Below are 21,290 nucleotides of genomic sequence, written 5' to 3'. Positions count from 1 at the left end.
AAGAACTACAGATCATTCCGGGACAAAATAAACCACAATAAATGGCTTCAAAACATATCCAGATGTGATGAACTGGGAATAAAATGAAGGCAAACTGGATCCAGGCCTGATCTGATCTTCATTTATTTTGTGTTTATGCCATGTGAGACAAATGTCTTGATGCATGCTCAATCATCCCAGTAAGTAAATCCCTAAAAGTTGATTCTGTTCATCTGGACGTAGCGTTTCCAGTGGGAGAAACGTTTCATCACTCATCCAAGTGATTTCTTCAGTCTCAGCTGACTGCAACCTTATAACCTTTCCCCAACCTTATAAACAGTACATTTGCACAATAACTGAAAACAGCCCACTTCATGAACGATGGGCTGGGAGGTCAGTTCCTTGATCGTTAATATGCAAATTGTCATGACCATTGATCAACAACTACTGATCAAAGCCCATTATCGAAGACCTATGCGCTTTGTGACAAAGCACAGCAGTACAGCTGCTCCTTAAGACAAATATTGTTCCTCTTCTTCTCAGAATCCAAAGTGGGAGCTGGTTCCACAGAAGAGTGGCCTGAAAGCTGAAGGCTCTGCCTCCCAATCTACTTGGATGGGAGGCAAACACATAAAACTTTCTGACAGAATATAGTTTATGAGGTAGCACTGCTGTTCCTGAAAAAGACACCTCTGCTCCAAAACACATTTCAGAAAGCAGTTGCACATCTTTAGACACAAAGAAGGCCTTCAGTAGAGAAAAACAGCAATGTTTGTTCAACGTGTTATGAGTTCATGTCAGGAAAAATATCACAGAGTTCATGTGACATGAAAAAACCCAACTGCAGAAATTTTACAGCAGAAATATTGCCAGTGTGAGGCTCTGCCACTGCTGCTGTTCACGCCTTATCAAACCTTATCAAACCTTATCCACTAACTGTACAGTCGCACTGCTATTCAGGCAGTAAAACTGAGACAGACAGAGCATTAGGTATCATTATGTCCTGATGTACATTTTTAATTAGAAAATTACACAAATCAGGTCCAGCTTTATTGCTCTTAATATAAACACTTAATACCTATATCTCAGTGTACACAGTGGGTCAGTGATACCATAGGAAATAAAAGGAGGAAGTCAGTTTGTGAAGTGTTATAGTTTAATGTGCGAGAACGTTTCACAGACTGCGGGATACAGATTTTGCTGACATTACAGGATGTCATTGGAGGTAATTATGACACCCATTTAATGAAGTAAAAAAGTCAATATTTAAAAAATAATTTTGCTACCAAAAGTCAAACTAACCAGGTTTTGTTTGTATATTTTACTTTTCAGTCACAGACTAAAACATCATCGGGCTGGACAGCCGAGGGTTGCATGTTTGTATGTTTTGAACAGATATTCATCAACAGTTCACTCATTTACTAAAGGTTTTTGCATGTCCTGACTTGAGAGAAAAAAAAGTTGATTTTTTTCAGCTATAAACAAATTTTTATGATTATTCTGACACCACATAAATGCACAATAACCCTGACCTTGTTTTGTTAAAAAGTGTCAAACTATCAGAGTTTATAGATGGTCGCGTGGATCTGATTCAGAGTTATTATAGTTTGAATTTTTCATTAGTTATTATTTTTTGAAGGTTTTTTTTATTCAGTTAACTTTTTATTAGTATATTTACTTTTAGTTTTGTTTTCGTTAGTTTCAGAGTAAGCTTTGAGTTTATATTCAGTGTAATGTGAGGATATTTGTTTAGATTTAGTTCAGATCCCAGTCTTGTAGAAACCTCTGCATAAAGCCTCGTCATGCTTGTTCTATTGAAAAATCTGACCAAAGTTAATTAATTTAGACTGACCTAAAGACCTTTCTCTTGGATCTGAGTTGACCATGGTATCATTGTAAAGGATACTGCAGGAGGTTTTGTTCTATATTTATAGGGCAGATCCGTTTCTATAGTTTCTCCTTATTCTCATCCATCCCTCCATGTGGAATATCCCAGGGGTCAAATCTTGGCCTTATTTTTTTTCTATACTCTCTTTCTCTATACTCTATACTCTCTATACTTTCTATATGTTCATTTCAGCCATGATGTTGATGTTATGCTATCTGGTCCACTATCTCAAATGTCTTCTATGATGTTTAATTCTATATGTATCAAATCTTCCTTCATCTGCCAGCACACCGAACTTCTCTAAGAAATAGAAAGAGCTTTTTTCAATACTTAAAATTAAAAAAATCCTGTAACATTTGTTACAAACTCCCATAATTGAATTTTAAGTTGAATTTAGAAGCAGTTATGCTCCTGTATAAGACCTTACATGTAGTTATGTATTGTTTATTTGGTGATTTATTCATGCATTTATTCCAGAGGGTTTAATATAATATTATGGAAATGCTTTCAATTTTAAATCTTATGAGACACTTGACTGTTTTAAAAAGTGGAGACTGAAATGAACCGACGACTGTCAAAGTAAGATGTTACAGTCGTGTGACTTTAAAAGCTGGTGGGGTTCAACGGTTTATTTAACACACTTTGCAAATACCATTCAGAGTACATTTTTCTTAATGGTTGATTTTGTGCAAAACATTACAGTGTGGCTGTAGCATAGTGGCACTACGGGAATCCCCCACATGCACCTGCACACATTGTTTCTTTGTTCTGAGCCACAGACCACACCCCATCAGCACGATAATCAACTGCATGTGTAAATAATCCGCTGCAGTGTCTGAAGAAATGTATCCTCTTTAAGAACTTTAAAGTCTCTAAAGAACTGAACACTGTGATGATCTGATAGATCTTGAGCCAAATGCGTGAAGAGAAAAAGACAAATTTAGCTGGTTGGTCTTTAAAGCACCACACTTTCTTTGTCATCATGCAAACAAAGTAAAATTAGCTGTGGGCTCAAAGTCTAACGAGCTGCTACATAAATGCAGGCGGTAACACTGCAGTCGAGCTTCCTGCGATGTTGATCCTCAGTTATGAAGAGCCCAACGTTTCTTTTAAGCCACATCATTTCTGGTAAATGATATAATGCGCAATGATATCATACTTTTACTTTTACTTTCATTCACCTCTACACTGCATGGCACTGGCTCAAAGCCTTTGGGAAGGCTTTTTCAGGGGCAGATCTCCAGTCAAAGGTTGCTGAACTCTATAAAACTGTGCTGATAAGATTTACTGAGACGCAGCTGCATCTACACAAACTGGACCGAGCTCAGAAACACAAAGAAAAGGTGAGTACGTATTTACTGTGGAACATTTTTGTGTGTGAGTGCGCGCGTGTGTCGGTTACTTTAATTCACTGCAAAGCCGAGTTAGCTCTTCCAGGGTTAAAAGGTTTAATAAGGATGACAGTGAATCATGCAGCTGTGATCAGAGAGTTACAAACACTCATCATGGGCATGAATTTAAATAAATTCTGCTAATTCTGGTCAAATATCCAACTGTATTCAGGCCAGAAATTTGTTGAAGGCCAAAAGTTAAACCCTATATTAATGCGAGTGTATGTCTGTATTTGAGCCTGTTTGTATATTTTGGATTGTGTGTGGATTAAGTCATCAAGGATGTATGCTGTGTAATCATCCCATCCCGGAAAAACAACAGTTCAAGGAAACTGTGAAAAGCCTAAAACTGCACTGACATTCATGCCCATGATGAGTGGATGTAAACGTCTGACCACAAATATATGCACATATTCCCATATTGCGGTTAAAACACCAAATCTGGGAATTTATTTTCTTAAGAACTGTGCTCATCCCTCCAGAAACACTTGGAGAATAAATGCCAACAAGCACTAAACCTGTTCTTGCAGCACATGATCGTCCAGCATGTGGTCTAAGACGGTTTATGTTGGGCTTTCCTTTAATTTATCCATCTTATGCACATTGTTTTTACTTTAATTTAGTTTTCATGTGAAAAACTCTGTTACCAACTTAAACTTTGAACTTTGAGTGAACTTTCATATTTGTTGCTTTCACATTTGATGTGGTTGAGCTTCCTTTTTCTGTCAGTTTGTCTAGTTGACAAAAGTTTGGTACTCTCCACTCTTTGCTCATCGGTAAAGTCCCTGCTGACATATTCCTCCTTTCTTATGTGGGGCTTTCAAAAATATTAGTTTAGCATTTTTATACATACAATATAATCAGGAGCAGTTTTAGTCTGCTGTGGGAGGATGGGCAGCTAGAAATTATAGGTATGTAACTTGAGCAAGGCAAAGGACAGTGGTTAGAGCAGCTGACAGATAACTAGGTAGTTTGGTCTGAGACCCTGTTCAGATGCTGTCATCTCTGAGATGACTGATTTTTTTTTTTACATGATAGGAAAATGACTGAGAACTCATATGTTTCTGTCCACAAACTGAAGAACTGCAGTCAATGCAGGGATCAGCACATTTGTAAAGGTAACAAAGTAGACAGTTAATATATAAAGGAAGAAGAAAAAAAACTTCAAGTCAAAGAAGTTAAAAAAACAAAAACAGGGAAACAGCCACCTTTTCATTCTTACAGAGTGATCTTAGAGAGGACGCAGTCAAAGCCAGATGTAAACAAACACTGAAAATGGTTCATCTTTACCAAAACACATTATGATGACTTCTAACCACGGATCATTTTTTTGTTTAACTTCACAAATCTCAAAAAAACAAAAAAAGCTTCATGTGCAGTCAAAGGTCTGCAAATATTTGTGACATTCTTTTTGCTCAGTTGAAAATCATTCATCACACATCACAAACACAAATCATCACACACACAGATCACATCACAGGTGCACAGGCACAGTGCCAGCATTGTGGGTCACGAGACATGTGTTGCCTTGTAATTATAGAAGTTAATGTTTTTAATGGAACAAGTGTGTCAGGGGTGATTTGTGACTGAAGGGTAGCAGGCAGGGTGAAGGGGTTGGTTCACGTGTAGATGGAAAAGAAAACCATAAGCAGCATGTTTACTCAAGTGTGGTCAGTTTCACTTTGGGGTTGTTTTTAATACAACACCAAAGCGTTAGATTTCTGAAATGCTAATTCTATGAAGCTTTTCTTATAATGAGGTGTTTCAACAGTGTGGTACTTCTAATTTTACTAAATTCAGAACCAGTTTTCAGTTTGTGTCACTATGTCTGCTGGTTAGTCTGGGCAACAGCAGCTCTCCGCTGAAATCTGTTTGCTGACCTGCTAAGGTCTCAGTTTATTCTGTATTTGTTTTTGGGAAAAGCACATTCGTTGTTTACAGTTCATTTCTGCTATCTGCTGCTATGATAAAGTTGTGTTTTTTTTCCTTGATTCAAAATGAAACCAAGATGCAGTTATTTAATTTTCTGTTGTCTGTAATTTTCTTTTCTAATCGCTCTTTTTGAATCATCCCTGATAGATTACACTACTGATCTTCTGCTTGGATGAGAATCCACAGAGATGGAGGACCTTGAGCAGACAGCAGAAAAGAAAGGAGGAAAAAGAAGCTGTAGATTTTGTAGAAAAAGAAGAAAGAGTAAAATCTTCCGCTTGTGCTGCTGCTGCTGCTGTGCTACAGACGGTACTGTGTCATTTACTGTGATCTCTCTGTTACTGTACACACTGGTGTTCTGCTGCTAGCTGATTTTGTAGTTGATTAATTCATCTTTTAAATAGCACACTCTTTCTGGTTGTAAAACACAAATGCCTTAATTAGGCAGGTACCCCATATAGCTAGCTGCAGACTGGGCTTGTAGCATTTTTGTAATGAGTGTGTTTTTTTAGATGAACTAGCTTAACCGTTAGAAAACTCACAATGTGCTTCTGGCTCTGCAGCTGTTTCACCAACACTCCACAGCCCTGTTCAGTGGTGCATATAATAAATGTGACTGTTTTGTAGTTGTAAATGGCAGGTTTAATGTTCCACATTGTTCAAAATAAACTGTCAGCTAACCAGGCTCTTTAGTCAGTGCAGCCCGAAGAAGCCTACCCCTTGTTGTTGTTAACGTTTTAATCACTCTTTACAATCATAGAAACTGAACATTGAAGAGTAATAACTAAATAGCAAGTAAGCGATAAATCATCTGACCTACATTTATAGAAAGTCGTTCACTTCATTTATTTTATCTGCTTGATGGAGCCCATGTGTCACGGTCTGCGGAGACAGGCCGTGCGGTGGTGTGTGTGTGATGGACCCAGGTGCGTACACAAGTGAGTAGACGGGAGTGAACTTAACAGAAAGCGAGCCTTTATTGTGGCTGAAGACAAAGTGTACAAACAAAGCAGAGATAGCGTGACTAAACTAGACTATAACTAAACTGGGAAAACTAATACTGTGACAAACTAAGAAGACTCAGAGACTATGATGATCACTGCATAGACTGACCGTGAAAACATGGAGGTGAGAACACAGACGACGCGACACGGACTGCATGAAACACAGAGACTAAATACACATGAGGGATGATTAGGGGAAGTGGCCACACATGGGAGCACAGCTGACACACATGAACCTAACGACAGAACAGGAAAGGTGAAACCAAATACACTGACATTGAATGCAGACTTTCAAAGTAAAACAGGAAACATGGAGATTAGACATGACATGAACTAAACATAATGACGCATGAACCAGGGAGACTTAGAGGGAGAGATGACATAAACAACTAAGGAACAAAGGACTAAACAGCAATCTCAAAATAAACCAGGGCACAAATGAATAAAAAAGATACATAAACTCAAAACACTGGGTCACACGACCCAGCCCATGACACCATGATGGGTTTCACACATGAGGACCCAACAGGGCAAAACTGCCGTGGACCCTGTGTCTGCACAACCACTTGGGCCCCATAGTCCATGGGATAAATGTGGATTTGTCACACCCACAGCTCCACAATACACCCACATCTACCCACTGTGGGCCTGCACTGGCATGTTTGCTGGACCAGCTTATCTCCCTGACTTCCTGTTAAATCCAGATTTGAATGTACAATACTTCATCTTATCTGAAATAGCTCATAGTACCATGTTATCCCAATAGCACAGTTGAGTGGGCTTGTTCACTTCTTCACAATGCAGATCATTTACTTCAGTCTGAACTCTTGCATTTTGTCTTTTCTCCCTATGCACTTCTTTTTTCTTCTTCCTCACCTTTCTAGCTGGTTGCACTGATTGCTGCCCTTTCCTGAGTCTGTTTCTGCCAGAGGTCTACTCGTTTCAAAAGGGTGTTCTTCCTTCCCACTGTCGCTAAGTGCTGCTCATAGGGGACTGTATAGTGTAAGGTGCTTTGAGGCGACTGTTGTTACATTAAAAGTAACAAACTGAAACATTCAGGACTTAAATGTAGTAATCAAACCTGACATTATGTATAAGTTGTGTTTTTTTGTTTTGTTTTTTCCATAGATGAGTTGGATGAAAGTGAAACTACAACAAAGGTAAAAAAATATATATATATTTATAATTCTCACATTTAATCGTACAGCTGTCACACATATTCATTTTCTAAGAGTTAAATTTCAAGATAAACACTACAAGCATGTCCATAAGATACATTTTGCTTAAATCTACAAAAAACAATGACACATAATTGTTGTTACCCAGAATGCTCAGTTGTTTTGCAGACTGATTAACCTCTGCCTATCTTTACTTGCCACAAACCCTAAAATGCTCTGCTCATGTTGCTGACCTGTCAACCAAATTAGCTGCAAATGTCCCTCCGGCTGTTTGTCTTTAGTACCACTTACTTTCTGAAACATGTTGCTGTCCTCAAATTCAAAATGAGCCTGTATTTTTAGTAAATAAGTAAAATATCTCAGTTTAAACATCAGATATTTTTTGTGTGGTCTATTAGGAATAAAATATCAGTTTATGGGATTTGCAAATAACTGCATTTCTGTGTACATCCTTACAGTCAAACACTTCATTTGCATTTGTCTTGAATGCCTTTTTTGTTTTGTCCTTTGTTTTGAACAAAGATCATTTTTATCTCAGATCTAACCTGTTATTTATTACCTGTTTTCTCAGCCTTTATTGAATAAAACTGGTGAAGCTCAGCACCTAGAGCTGAACGTCACGAGCAAAGGGAGTGAATCTGAAAACGCTTCTGCACCATCTTCCACCAATAACAGAGGTAATCTGATCACAACAGACTGAGCATTTTAAAATATTTATTTTTTTGGAGTTTAAACACAATGAAGAATTATTCATCTTATTAAACACAAAAGTGTGCAGAGGAGAGTGAAGCTCTGAAGGAGATGAGTCCAGCTGGGTCCAATCTGTGTTTCTACAGATATCAAATGTGTAATCTCTACTTACTGTTCCTTCAGTAATTTTAAGTGTTTTTGAGAGCTGCTCTTGAACAATTCTCAGTACATATTTCAAGCTCTGATCTCTAAAAATACATGTCCCAAAACAGCTCGTACATGCAGCAGAAAAATGGAAAAAAATGTCTTCCACTGTCGTGATTATGAAGAGAAATGAAGCTCAGCACAGAGACATATGTGTAAACATTAATTAAAGTTATATTTCTGTATAAAATCTGACGTTTTCACACTACACTTTACACTAAAGCAACAGCAACAACAAAGTCAAATATCTTTTGCAAGCAGCAAAATAATTTACCTCAGAGTCAACAGACTAATTACTGCCTTCCACACATTGTTATCAGTGTGGTCAGAAAATCTTCTCAGTTTGTTGAACCAATATAAAACTCAGTATTGAGTATTGATCCATGTTCAGTCACTAAGACGGCGTACAACCCCATTTACCAAGGACAATATGCAAAAAACATGAACAAAGCATGGTTGTCTTGACTGCACAATCAATCTTTTCTATGTCCTCTTGCAGTAGAAGAAAAAGTGGAGAACACATGTGAAGTCAGAGGAAAGGTAATGTTTTACCCTTTAATGTTTGTTCATCATTAAAGGTCAATGTCTGTGTTCTGAACATAATGACAAGTTCAGTTCAATTCAGTTTTATTTATATAGAGCCAAATCACATGTACAGTTTGAATCTAAGACATCGCAGCCAGCAAATAAAGTCAAGTGACTTCTTTACTCAGAGTGAGCCACGAGACGAAAATGAGGATCAGTCAGAGAAAAGAGAAGACACCGCAACAGGAGGAGGAGAATCTGAAACCTGGACTCCATCACAACCTTTAAACATTGAGAAAGGTAACCAAACTTTTCTTCTACAGTAACATACATTGAGGGAAATAACTATTTGATGCTTTGCTTATTTGCAAAGAAATAAACAGTCTTACGAATTCAACAGATTCAACAGTTCGGATCCAAAAGTGTCTAAACATCATTCAAAATGAACAATATCGTGTAAAAGCTGTCAGTGTGCACAATAACTGAGTTGGTTCACTTCTAACTTTGATAAATCAGACACTGACCTTCTTCCAAAACATGGTTTATTAACAAATACCCCAAAATGTCACTTCCCTTTGTCCTCAAAAGTGACCATGTCTTCAGCACCACCAATCAGAAGATGTAAATCAGATCATGTGACATTTAAACAGGCAATTTATCAGTTTGTTCACACAGATATAATTTTGTTTGCTAACTTTATGTGCTATTTTGTATCTTAACAACAGTAGTCTTTTGATACATCATATTATTTTACATTACCTATATGTGTGTCATTATTTATTTTAGGCACAGTGTAGTTAGTGAAGCATAACTTCTGTTCATGGATTATTGCTGTTACTGTTTAGCAGTGTGTAAAACTTTTGGCTCCAATCCTTCAGTTGGACGGATTGAAAGTAAAGAGGTCACCTTTGACAGGGGCAGCATCTCGATTAATACATCAATGTATAAATACAACTAATATTCTTTATATCTAACTGAAGGAGATTCATTTCTTTAAAATAACATATTTTGACACTTGATAAAGCATGTCTTCAATGTTCGATCCTTTAACCTGCCTGCTGTTAACTTAACCTGCAGGAGAGGAGTCAGAGAAGAGCGCAGCTGAAACAGAGGTAAAGATGAAGTCTCTGTATTGTCCCTATTCACTGTCATAGCAAAATGAACACCAAACTGCTCCTCTAAGTCTACTTATAGCACTTATAACACAACTTATATACTTTGATGAAAAGAAAGGACACTATCAATTTTTTTGTTTTACAAATATAATTAAATCATCTGTTCCTTACCAGGAAACACAACCTCAGGTGCACAACAAAACATGACAGATTACACAATGTCATCCCTTATTTAACAGAAAAAAGCCAAACTGCAGTAGCAGTGTGTTAAAAACTAAGTACACCATCGTCATCGACTGTGATCATCTCTAGAAAAGTTGAAGTTTTGGCAATGTGCAGATCTGGAGCAGTGTGAGAAGTGTGTGTTAATACAACCTTCCAAGGAGTGGACATAAAGGTCAGACGTAAAATGCTCAGAGAAACTGTGAAAAGCATGAGAGCTCCTGACTCTACATGCCCCAGTTAGCATACTAAATGTTAAAGTTCATGTCAGTAGAAAAGGACTGAACAAATACAGTTTCTTTGGAAGGTCTACAGGAGAAGGTCTCTATTCTCTCTCTAAAAAAAAGTTTAGATTTGCAAAGCTTCATATGAACAAACCACAAAATATCTGGAACAATGCACTGTGGCAGATGAGAACAGAGTGGAGATGTTTGCCCATAATGCATAAAACCAAACTCAGCATATCACCGCAAACACCTCATACCAACTGTCTACACTGTGGTTGAGACGTGATGATTTGGGTTTGTTTTGCAGCCACAGAAAACCTTACAGTCACTGAGTTGTCCAGGAAGTCTGTATACTAAAGAAGTCAAAAGATATTTTGAAGTAAATGTCACACAGCAAATCTACAACAGAAAGGCTGAAAAAGAAAAGAACAAATGTGTTGAAATTGTCCAGTGAAAGACCAGACCTCAACCCAACCGAAATTCTGTGGTGGGAGTTTAAGAGAGCTGTGCAAAAATAAACAACCACAAATCTCAAAGAACTGAAGCAGCGCTGTGAAAGAGTGAGCGCTTCAAGTTATTGCTGCTAAAAGGGGTTCTGCAATTTACTTAATCCTGGGGTGGACTGTTTCTCATATGTAGTTTTTCACAAACTGCTTCATTTTGGTTCAGTCTTTGTTGAATACTGACAGGGAGCAACAAGTTACGATACATCTGTGAGATGTTTATCAATATGTTTTATTCTCTAATGCTTAAAATTTTATTTGTGAAGAAAGTAATTTCTAGCCATAACAGATTTCACAAAAAATGAAGATCTTGTCATCATTTTGTTATAAAGGTCAGTGGCTCTACCTGAAAGCTAAGTTAAAATATCTGTTTTTTAGAGCTACACTGTGAATGAAGACATACAGTCAAAGACTGATGACACTGCAGCACCAGCAGAAAGCTCTATAATCAAGATTCAAGCGTCATCTGAAGCCAATAAGAAGGGTAATATTTTTAATTTGGACTCTGATCATACACGATAGATAGATAGATAGATAGATAGATAGATAGATAGATAGATAGATAGATAGATAGATAGATAGATAGATAGATAGATAGATAGATAGATAGATAGATAGATATAATATATGAATAGTTACATTTATAAAGTATTTACGCTGAAACATTTGCGTCAAACATTAGAGAAATGTGCTGATTCCAACTCACTTGGTTCTGCTTCATTGATATCCCGCAGAAACGTCAGATAATGACATGAGTAAAAATGAAGAGGAGGTAGGAGAGTAAACATTTCTACCAAATGATCAAAATGACTATTTGGTTTGTTCTTTCATGTGACAAGATATTTTAATTTCATTCTCACAGAAGAAGTCACACCATGGACAATTTGAGACACTGCTCAGCAGACTTCATCTTCAAGACAAACTCCAACTCAAGTTTTCAGTAGAAGATTTTTTTCAAATACGCCCACCTATAAAACAGCACCACATCACATCTGAGAAAGATCTAGCTCAGATGTTTCTCTACAGACTGACGATGTTAGACTACAGGGCCAGATGTATTCTTGTAAGACCAGACAGTCTTGAGATGGCCTATTTAAATCCCACAGTGTCTGAAATCACTGAGACGGATGACGGTGATTTGGAGGCTTTATTGAGAACAAGCGTAGACGCACATGAGAAAGAACAGACTCCTCTGCATCCAATGGATGTTCAGATGGCAGTATATCACTGCTCAGACAGCTTCCTTAAACAGATCATAATTGCAAAGCTCGCTCAGTGTCAGTATGCCTTACCTTTGCTTGTTCCTGACCCAGTATCAAAGGAGATTGTGTGTCCTTTGTGGACATTCAGACAAATAACAAAAAGCTGGAAGGTAACTCAAATCGAGCCTGACTCACAAATTGTCACCATGAAGAATATCCCAGTCTACAAAGCTCAGACACCCTTGGTGTCATTTTTCCGCCTGGGCTCTTTGTCAGTGTCTAAATCTCAGATGATGAACACTTTGCTCAACGATCGTCACAGCACCTTCTTCCACAGAAACTGCCTAGGAAGCACCAAGTCTCGCCATCTGATGGATGGTGTGGCAGAGATTGCCTGGTACTGTCCTGCTGGAAAACCCAATGATGCCTTCAATGACTGCATTGCCTTTTGTAATCTTCATGGTGACGCGCTGTCACTTGAAGAACAGCGTGAAATATTGATTGAAAAATCCTCCATCAATATTTTTCTTGTTGAAACTCTGCAGAAAAACAAAGAAAGTAGTTCTTTCATAGCAAATCTTTTTAAGTCCAAGAAGTCGCTCATTTGCATCACTGTTGATGATTGCTGTGATGTTAAGACAAAAAATGGAAAATACATTATCGGGCTCAAAGATAAAAACCAAGCGGATGTATCTGAACAGCTGAAAAAGATCATTAGAGAAGTTTTATCTTCTCCAGATGGATCCAACTTGAAGCCATTTTTCCATCTTGAAACCATGGCTGAGCTCTCTGGAACCAGAGTGGATGAAAGTGACCCAGCCTGTCAAAGAGGGAAATCTGCTGCTTTGCAAATAATGAATCTGCTCACAAAAGACAACATGGATGTCTCAAAGATCAAAGATGAATTTCTTGCTGTTCAAGGGCAGCTCTGGTGTGACTGGTGCAAAATACACAAACAGCTGTTTCATCTTAGAGGAGAAATTGAAAGGGAGAAAAGTCAAAAGCAACAAGAACTGATGAGAATCCGTCAGAAACAATGTGCTGCTTCCTGCAGTAAACTGATGGAGCTGTTCATTGGAAGCCTCTCATCATTGCCACCAATAGACAAAGAATATTTCCTAAAATGGACTCAGATCTTAATAGATGCGCTCTCCACAAATTATCTTTCTTTGATTCTCAGAAGTTACAATACAACATGGTCTGAGGTCTTGGTTTTGAAAAACAAACACGACAAATCAGATTTGTTATCGAGGAAACAAGCTGAGCTCGAAGACATCTCCAAAAAACTGCAGTCTGCTTCTTTTGGCTTGGAGCACATCTTCAGGGAAATGGGACAGATCTATGAAGCCCATAGAGAAATACAGCAGGAGAGCAACAACACTGGCTGGTCTAAATATCCTGAGCTGGCTGCACAGTTGATGATATCAGGATATCCAATGGAGCTGATGGATGGAGATGCAGGTCACGTGCCTTTAACATGGATCTCCAGTCTTTTAGAGGAAGTCATCAAGAAACTGGGTGACCAGAGGGTTTTTGTGTTGTCAGTTTTAGGCCTACAAAGCAGTGGAAAATCAACAATGCTGAACACCATGTTTGGTTTGCAGTTTGCAGTAAGTGCTGGCAGGTGCACCAAAGGTGCCTTTATGCAATTGCTCAAAGTATCAGAGGAGATGCAGAAAGACTTTCAGACCGACTATGTTCTAGTGGTGGACACTGAAGGACTCTGTGCTCTTGAGTTGGAAGGTAATGCCACTCCTCACCATGACAATGAACTGGCAACATTTGTTGTTGGTCTGGGAAACTTGACATTGATCAACATCTTTGGAGAGAATCCATCTGAGATGCAGGACATTCTGCAGATTGTTGTTCAGGCTTTCATGAGGATGAAGAAAGTTCAGCTTTCTCCCAGTTGTGTGTTTGTTCACCAGAATGTTACAGATGTGGCAGCAGCAGAGAAAAACATGGATGGAAAGAGACGCCTGCAGGAAAAACTGGACCAGATGACCAAGCTAGCAGCTGAAGAGGAGGTTTGCGATGCAGAGTGCTTCAGTGATGTCATTGAATTTGATGTGCAAAAAGATGTGAAATACTGTGCCCAGCTATGGGAGGGCAGTCCACCCATGGCTCCTCCAAATCCAGGTTACAGTGAGAGCATCCAAGAACTAAAGAACGTCATCCTGTCTAAAGCTTCAAAGTCTGCTGGAATCACACTCTCTCAGTTCAAGACCAAAGTTCAGGACCTGTGGAACGCCCTTCTGAATGAAAGCTTTGTTTTCAGTTTTAAAAACACACTTGAGATCGCAGTATACAGAAAACTTGAGGTTCAGTATGGGAACTGGACCTGGGCCCTTAGAAGCAAGATGTTGACCACTGAAGAACAGCTTCATAACAGAATTGAAAATGGAGATCTTGACAAGGTTGAGAAGACTTATCTTTTGGAGGAAACGAGCAAAACATTTAAAGAAATTAGGAAAGCGATAAAAACATACTTTGAGAGTGACAAAGATAAAGAAATGTTGACTCAGTGGAGAGGACGATTTGAAATCAAAATCAGTGAGTTTTATGATGAGCAGGTGAGCAGATTAAAAACAAAACTGGATGGAGTTATCCTGCAGAAGAAAGCATGTAAACAGTTGGATGATGATAAGACAGGCTTTGAGAACAAGCTGTTACAGAAGAGCAAAGAGCTCGCTCAGCAACTGAAGGATAAAGTCAGAGATGAAGAAGAGCTTAACAAACAGTTCAACTCTGTTTGGAGTGGCTGGATTACTGAATTAACAGCAGATACTAAAACAGTTGTAGACGTCAACTTGGAAGAAGATTACTGTACTATTCTTCAAGAACTCGGTTTTGAAGTGGCTTTTGTAGATGAATCAAAAAGACGTGGGAGATACAAGAAAATATCTGAGATTGGTGATTATTCAGACTACCTAAAGACAAGTGGACCAAAATTTCTGGGGACTGTGGTAGATCTTTACAAAAAATATGCTTTCAGCAGTTCTTTCTCATTTAAAGAACAACAACAAATCAGATTGCTCATCGAAAAAGCTGAAAACGAGTCCCTTGTTGCACTGAAAAGCAAACCTGTAGCAACAAGAGGCTACACACCAACTTACTTGCATGAACTTGCCAAACATGTGAAAGACGAAGTCGAGGAATTTGTGTCAGAGAGGAAATTTGCTTTGAAGAAGGATTTTACAGTTGATCTTTTGCTGTATGTGTTTGACAGAGCAGAGACTTGGCTTCTTGAGTCCCATAAAAAATTCAAAATGAGGAATGATCCACTCACATATTTAGAAAGCAAGGAAGCACAGTTTTCCACAGTTTTTAGAAGCTTTTGCAAAGGAAACTCATCTGCTGTTGTCCTTGGAGAACTGATCTGTGAAAAGCTGAAAGCTTCCACTGTTGAGGCGCTCTACAACAGGACTGCCATTGATCTGGCTCACCAGATGAAGTGCAATTTCCCAGCATTCAGTGGCAACACTCTGGACTTGGAGAAACATATACTGAAGTCCCTCGCTGAGAAAGAAGTCTTTGATGATTTCATCACCTACATCAAAAACCCAAGGAGACATACAAAAGCTTTTATCACAGCAGCAGTAGAGAAATACATCTTCAAAGATCACAAGGATGAAGCTGCGAATTTACTTGAGAAAAATGTTCTTGACATCAACTCACTTGTTAGTCAAGCTTTATTTACTGCAACACAGAAAGTCCAAACTCAGGGAGGAGACGCAGACACGTGGCTGAAGGAGTTTTCCAGTGTGCTAAATGATAAGCTCACCCTGGATCCCATTTGTTCTCAAAACTTCAGTGACATAAACGATTTTGACTTTCTGAAGGGAGAGATAGAGAAAGGATTTGCTGCCATCATTGTGCAGATGAGCACCATGTCACTGGAAAACTTGAAGGAATCCAGACTGAAGCCTGATGAAATCCTCACAGATCAGCTGTGTAAGCGTTGCTGGGTAAAGTGTCCATTCTGTTCCGCTGTTTGTATCAACACTATTGAAGATCACAGTCCCGATGACCACAGCGTCCCTTTCCATCGACCTAATGGGATCCAAGGATGGCACTACAAAGGCACAGTGGAGTTGTGCATCACTTTCTGCACAACAAACGTTTCGAGCGAAGGCAGGTTTTACCCTCATCATGATTCAGAGGAAAGCATTCCTTATAAACAATACAGAACTGCTGGCTCAAAGTATGCCACATGGAGAATCACCCCCGATGGGTCGAGACTATCGTACTGGAAATGGTTTGTGTGCCGATTTCAAAACACACTGGAAGAGCACTATAACCTAAAATTCCAGGGCAGAGGAGAGATTCCTGATGACTGGAAAACAATCTCTAAAGAGGAAGCCATTAAAAGCCTTGATGAAATGTTCTGCTAACTCAAACAAACTGAAGCCCTAGGCTAAATTTTCTTTTCACCTCAAAAACCCACATAACCACTGAATTTTTTTATTTTTTTTTTGGATTAATTAAGATTCTTACAACTAACCAGTGACAGAGAAATGAGGAATGTTTGTAAGATATTACAATATAAAATTTTTAGAAGGTCTCTTTCTATGTAACTGGGGGGGGGGGTTGCAGCATAAACAAATGTTTGGCAGCCACATAAAGAAAATCACCCGCATTTAATAACTGTACACAGACTTTGTGTGTGTGTGTGTCAAATTGAGTAATTTAGTTTGATTAATATGTACAGATTTATCAGATATGTTGTCACAAATTATGTAACATTTAAAGGATGAAGAATGTAAAACTTTTTACACAAATAGTTTGAAAATATTGCCACTGAAAACCATATCAGATCCACAACATTTTTTTATTTAATTTTTTTAGTTTTAGATTCTATGTTTATGTTAAAGAACATTGTCACACATAAAATTTAGGATGGTGTTGTCTAGCTTAAGCTAGAATCATATAAAACAGTTATTATATCCTCACTGTATGCAGACTTTTGTTTTATGCTGACAGTTTGTTGTCCAAATTGTTTTGGACTTTTTAAATGTGATATGAATAAATGGCATGTACATTATGTAAAAATGTTTAAAAAATAAAGACTTTTAGAAAATTTTATTTTCTAAGTCTTTTTTTGTTTGTTTTTGTTCTGACATACAATCTGAACTCTGTGAATTTATATGCACAGTAGTGAGTCTTTCAAAACTCCTATCAAGACAAGTTTAATTAAGAGTAGTACTTAGAAAATGTATTTTTTGCATAAACATACTTTATTAAGTGATAACAATGAAAATACGTTTTGAAATTTGTAAAAGTGTTTATGTGTTACACATAAGAAGTAGCATAATTAACTTGCATAATCAGCTAACATTATGCCTAAAATACCCTAAAATTCATATTTTGCCTCTGATAAGAAGTTAAGTGTAAAGTTACACAGCCCAACAGGGTTAGATCCACTTCAAAGGAAGGAGTTAACAGAGGCTAACAGCAGCACCCCATACCAGTTGGTGGCACTAATCCACCATTTCCCTGTTTGCCAGCCACCAATAAAAACTCACAAGAAGAAGAAAGACGCCGGCTGTGCTGCGGCTCCTCCCGTCAGTCAGCGCTGACTTGCGGTCCGCCTCCGCCTCCTTCAGTGCTTTCGCCGCTGCTGCTCCGCCCCGGAGGCATGGTTTCGCGGCAAAATTAAGCCTCGTTGACGCAGTTAGACAGCAGCAGACACTCGTGAACAGGTGAGACTTAAAAAGTTTTATTTGTGCAAATCTAGGTTTTGCCACAGCTGACTGTTGCACTTTCTGCTACCTTCGCATTAGCACCGGCTTCCATAGCTAATCGGTGTCTTTACCGCCAAGCCTTAGAAACTCCTGAAGCTCGCTATAGTAACTGTCACGGGGTCCATGGAGAAGTTATCCTGATACCTACAGGCTTATGTAACCATCCGGAGAAAAATATGCCCGCATCTGAAGTACATGTACGGATTTTAATACGCCTCTTTCAAGACACCATCTTTGTTTTGGTTCTGAAGCAGTGGCGTAGTTTTGTGAAAATAAATAAATAAATAAATGCGGATTGTTAGAAGAGTATTCGAGGATTAAAAACGCTGCTACGTGTTTGGATATGTTTTTCTGGGGTGTTCAAACATGGCAGAGAATTTCAAAATAAACCGTTAGCTCAGTGACTGAGGATGCTGTAAGTCTGTGGAAGCTTCTTAGTATGGAGGGCCAAACCTGCCAAACTCAGGAATAAATAACGAAAATAAAGAACTGAAATATCATTAAAGAAACACATTACTTATTAATATTATTATTATTATTATTATTGTTACTTTTTCAGACTTATGGTCTAATTTTGCATGAATATATTTGGTGATTTTTGGGACATCTTTAAAAGGTTACAGGTTAGAGTATAAAACTCATAACAAGCTTCTGTGCAGGTAAAGTTAATTTTGGTGTTATTTAATCAGGTACAAACACATTGCATGTTTTGTATGTACTCAGTAGAGCCATGCCGTCCAATGTGGAGATCAAAGCCAAAGTGAGCGACCCGGCACAGTTTGCCCAGAAGGCGGCTGAGCTCAGCCAATCGGAGGGGACGATCATCAGGCAGCATGACACTTTCTTCAACTGCAGCCAAGGACGGGTGAAGCTGCGAGACTTCATGGTACAGAGAACAACAGATGAGGTTTAGAGAAGTTTAAAATACAAAAAATTTAATATTTGTTTATTTTTGCTCCTTAGAACGGGTCGGGTCAGCTGATCTTCTACGAGCGTCCGGACACCGATGGACCCAAACTGTCTCGTTACTCCATCAGCCCCACCGGTGACCCACAGAGCCTCCAGGTAAAGCACCAACATATGTAGCTGTTAATGAAATTAGGTAGCGTAGGCCACGCCCCCAACCAGAGACATAACTTAAATCAAGATTTCTCTGTGAATGTGTGTTGTTGTTTTTTTAATTTACCTGCCAACAGGCAGCTCTTTCTGACAAGGAGTTAAAGCCATCACTCTCCACCAGACTCCATTCATAAAAAGTGAAATTTTAACTCTCCAAAACAGGAAATGTTTGTCTGCAGCTGCCTTAATTGGTTATTTTGCATTATCATGTGACTTTGGTGCTTTAATGGTTCAGTTTGGAGCCAAAATAATAAAAACACAAATCAGACCAGCAAATTTATATTTTCCAAAAGATAAAATAAAGACAGAAAAATCATAGTTTCTTTTTTTTTTTTTTTTTTTTTTTTTCTCAGTGAGTCTGGTGGATTTCTGATTTGGCACGTCCACCAATCATTGAGCTTTGTTGTCTGTAATATTCAAACTTTTACATTTTTTTATTGACTGTTGGACCAGTGCTGACTTCCTGTATGCTGCAGAACAGTATGGAAGACCCATTTGTCAAGTCAAGTCAAGTTGGCTTTATTGTCACTTCAACCATATACAGTTAAATATACAGTTAAAACGAAACAACGTTCCTCCAGAACCAAGGTGCTACATGCAACATAAATTTACAGCATAAATTAACAGAAAACACTAAACTAGCTAACTAAGAGGCCTAGTTAGCTGGCTAGCAGAGACAAGACAGACTGACCTAACATAAATTACAACATAAATTAACAAAAACTAACTATCTAAGGAAAAATCCAGTAATAATATAATATTGTGCAAAAGAGCATTTACAGGTTGGTGTGTAGGATAGTTTGGTGGTGTAGGTCAGTGTGTTTGCGCTTGTGTTGATTAGTCAGTCCAGTCTCAATGCTTTGAGGTAGTTGAGTTAAGCTGAGTGATAGTGGTTGTGTGCGTGCGTGTGTGTGTGTGCGCGTGTGTGTGTGTTTCAGTCCAATCCCTTTTTGTTGAGGAGACGGATGGCTTGTGGAAAAAAGCTGTTGCACATTTATCCTCACGCCACTGGCTTCTTTGCGCACCACTGTAACTTCATCACACAGCGATATCCACTCACAGTCATCGTTATAGCGCTTTGCTTCATTTGGGGTTCTGCAGCTCTGCAGTCTATATCCAAGAGTTCTGTGCCATTTGGGAATCCCTGTGCTCCCTCATATCTGTGTCATATAGATGTCTTTACAGGCAGATATGCTAACACAGTGTTTCCTCAACCTCATCCATTTTGACAATAGCTGTGTGGGCAACATCATCAAATCGAGATGGCCACAACTGAAACAACTCCAGATTGCAAGGTGGAGAATACAAAATGATAATTGTTTTTGATAGTACAGTCAAAGTGTAGAATGAGAGGGTGTAGGGCTGTAGAGGGAGGTTAAAGGTGGGGCTCTAGATGAAGCTAGGCATACAGCAAAGAAAGAGATGGCAAAGGCTCATACTGAGACTGGAGACTGAGGAAGAAGTAAAGGACTTTTTATTGGCTAGGCAGACAAATCAAGGTGATAAGGATATGCAGCAGGCTAGAGTGATTAAGGATAGAGATGACAACCACTAAAAAAAGAGTTGCTTAGATGAAAGGAGTACTTTGAGCAGCTACAATGGATGAAGTTTGTGGTTGGAGTTTTACAGTGAGTTTGGGGACGGGGACAATAACAAGCTGTTGAAAGACAGCTAGAGCTACTGAGGGAGTTAAGAAGGTTATTTAGAGCAGTGGTGGGAACTCGAGGCATTAAGGGCCGATGTCTTGCAGGTTTTAGATATCACCCTGGGTCAACACACCTCAATCAAACGATTAGTTCATTACCAGGCCTCTGGAGAACTTCAAGACATGTTGAGGAGGTAATTTAGCCCTTTAAATCAGCTGGCCAAAGTGTGTGCAGCAGCCCTCTGGGGGGCTTTGAAGGTACCGCATGTGAGAAGCATAATCAGTATGTTTAAAAACAAAAAAGTTTAATTTTCAGATCTTTAATTTATTTTTGACACTGAGCTGAAAATTCAGCATCTTGTGTATTTGGATCTTTAAGTATATCTCAGTGGCAGTAATCTTAATAACAGTAAATATGTTTGTGCAGGTTGTCCTTTCAGAAGCTCTCGGGGTCAAAGGTGAAGTAAAGAAGGAGCGGCGGCTGTTTCTGATTGGTCAGACCAGAGTTCACCTGGACACGGTAGAAGGACTGGGCCACTACATGGAGCTGGAGGTCAGCAAACCCGTCACCTTTACCTCAAGCTATTGATCAGTGAATGATAAGTAAACCCGCTGAATATCTGCTAGTATCAGAAACTTAAACTGTGTGAAATGTTGTGCAAAAAGCTTAAAAAGCTTTGATTTCACCAACAAAATGTGCTTAAAAATGACACGCTGTGACT

The 21,290-nt window shown here is 38.7% G+C and overlaps 1 protein-coding gene across 2 annotated transcripts; it reads left to right on the top strand.

Moving 5' to 3' along the window:
* The first annotated feature begins 3,031 nt into the window (after positions 1–3,031).
* LOC120433771 (interferon-induced very large GTPase 1-like) lies at positions 3,032–17,238 on the top strand. Of its 2 annotated transcripts, XM_039600637.1 has the most exons (10): positions 3,032–3,210; positions 5,338–5,499; positions 7,323–7,354; positions 7,944–8,049; positions 8,766–8,806; positions 8,980–9,091; positions 9,869–9,903; positions 11,237–11,342; positions 11,593–11,630; positions 11,721–17,238. In XM_039600637.1, the coding sequence occupies exons 2-10, from the start codon at positions 5,379–5,381 to the stop codon at positions 16,452–16,454; spliced, it is 5,325 nt and encodes a 1,774-aa protein (XP_039456571.1). In that variant the 5' UTR covers positions 3,032–3,210; positions 5,338–5,378; the 3' UTR covers positions 16,455–17,238. The 2 variants fall into 2 exon arrangements, with proteins under 2 accessions (XP_039456571.1, XP_039456572.1); XM_039600638.1 differs by lacking the exons at positions 3,032–3,210; positions 5,338–5,499; positions 7,323–7,354; ... (1 more) ...; positions 8,766–8,806; positions 11,237–11,342 and having other exon boundaries at positions 9,015–9,091; positions 11,721–17,236.
* Positions 17,239–21,290: the final 4,052 nt, after the last annotated feature.

This window comes from Oreochromis aureus, linkage group 17 (assembly GCF_013358895.1).
Source record: "Oreochromis aureus strain Israel breed Guangdong linkage group 17, ZZ_aureus, whole genome shotgun sequence".
Lineage (NCBI taxonomy): Eukaryota > Metazoa > Chordata > Actinopteri > Cichliformes > Cichlidae > Oreochromis > Oreochromis aureus.
This window is presented reverse-complemented; position numbering and strand designations above follow the sequence as displayed.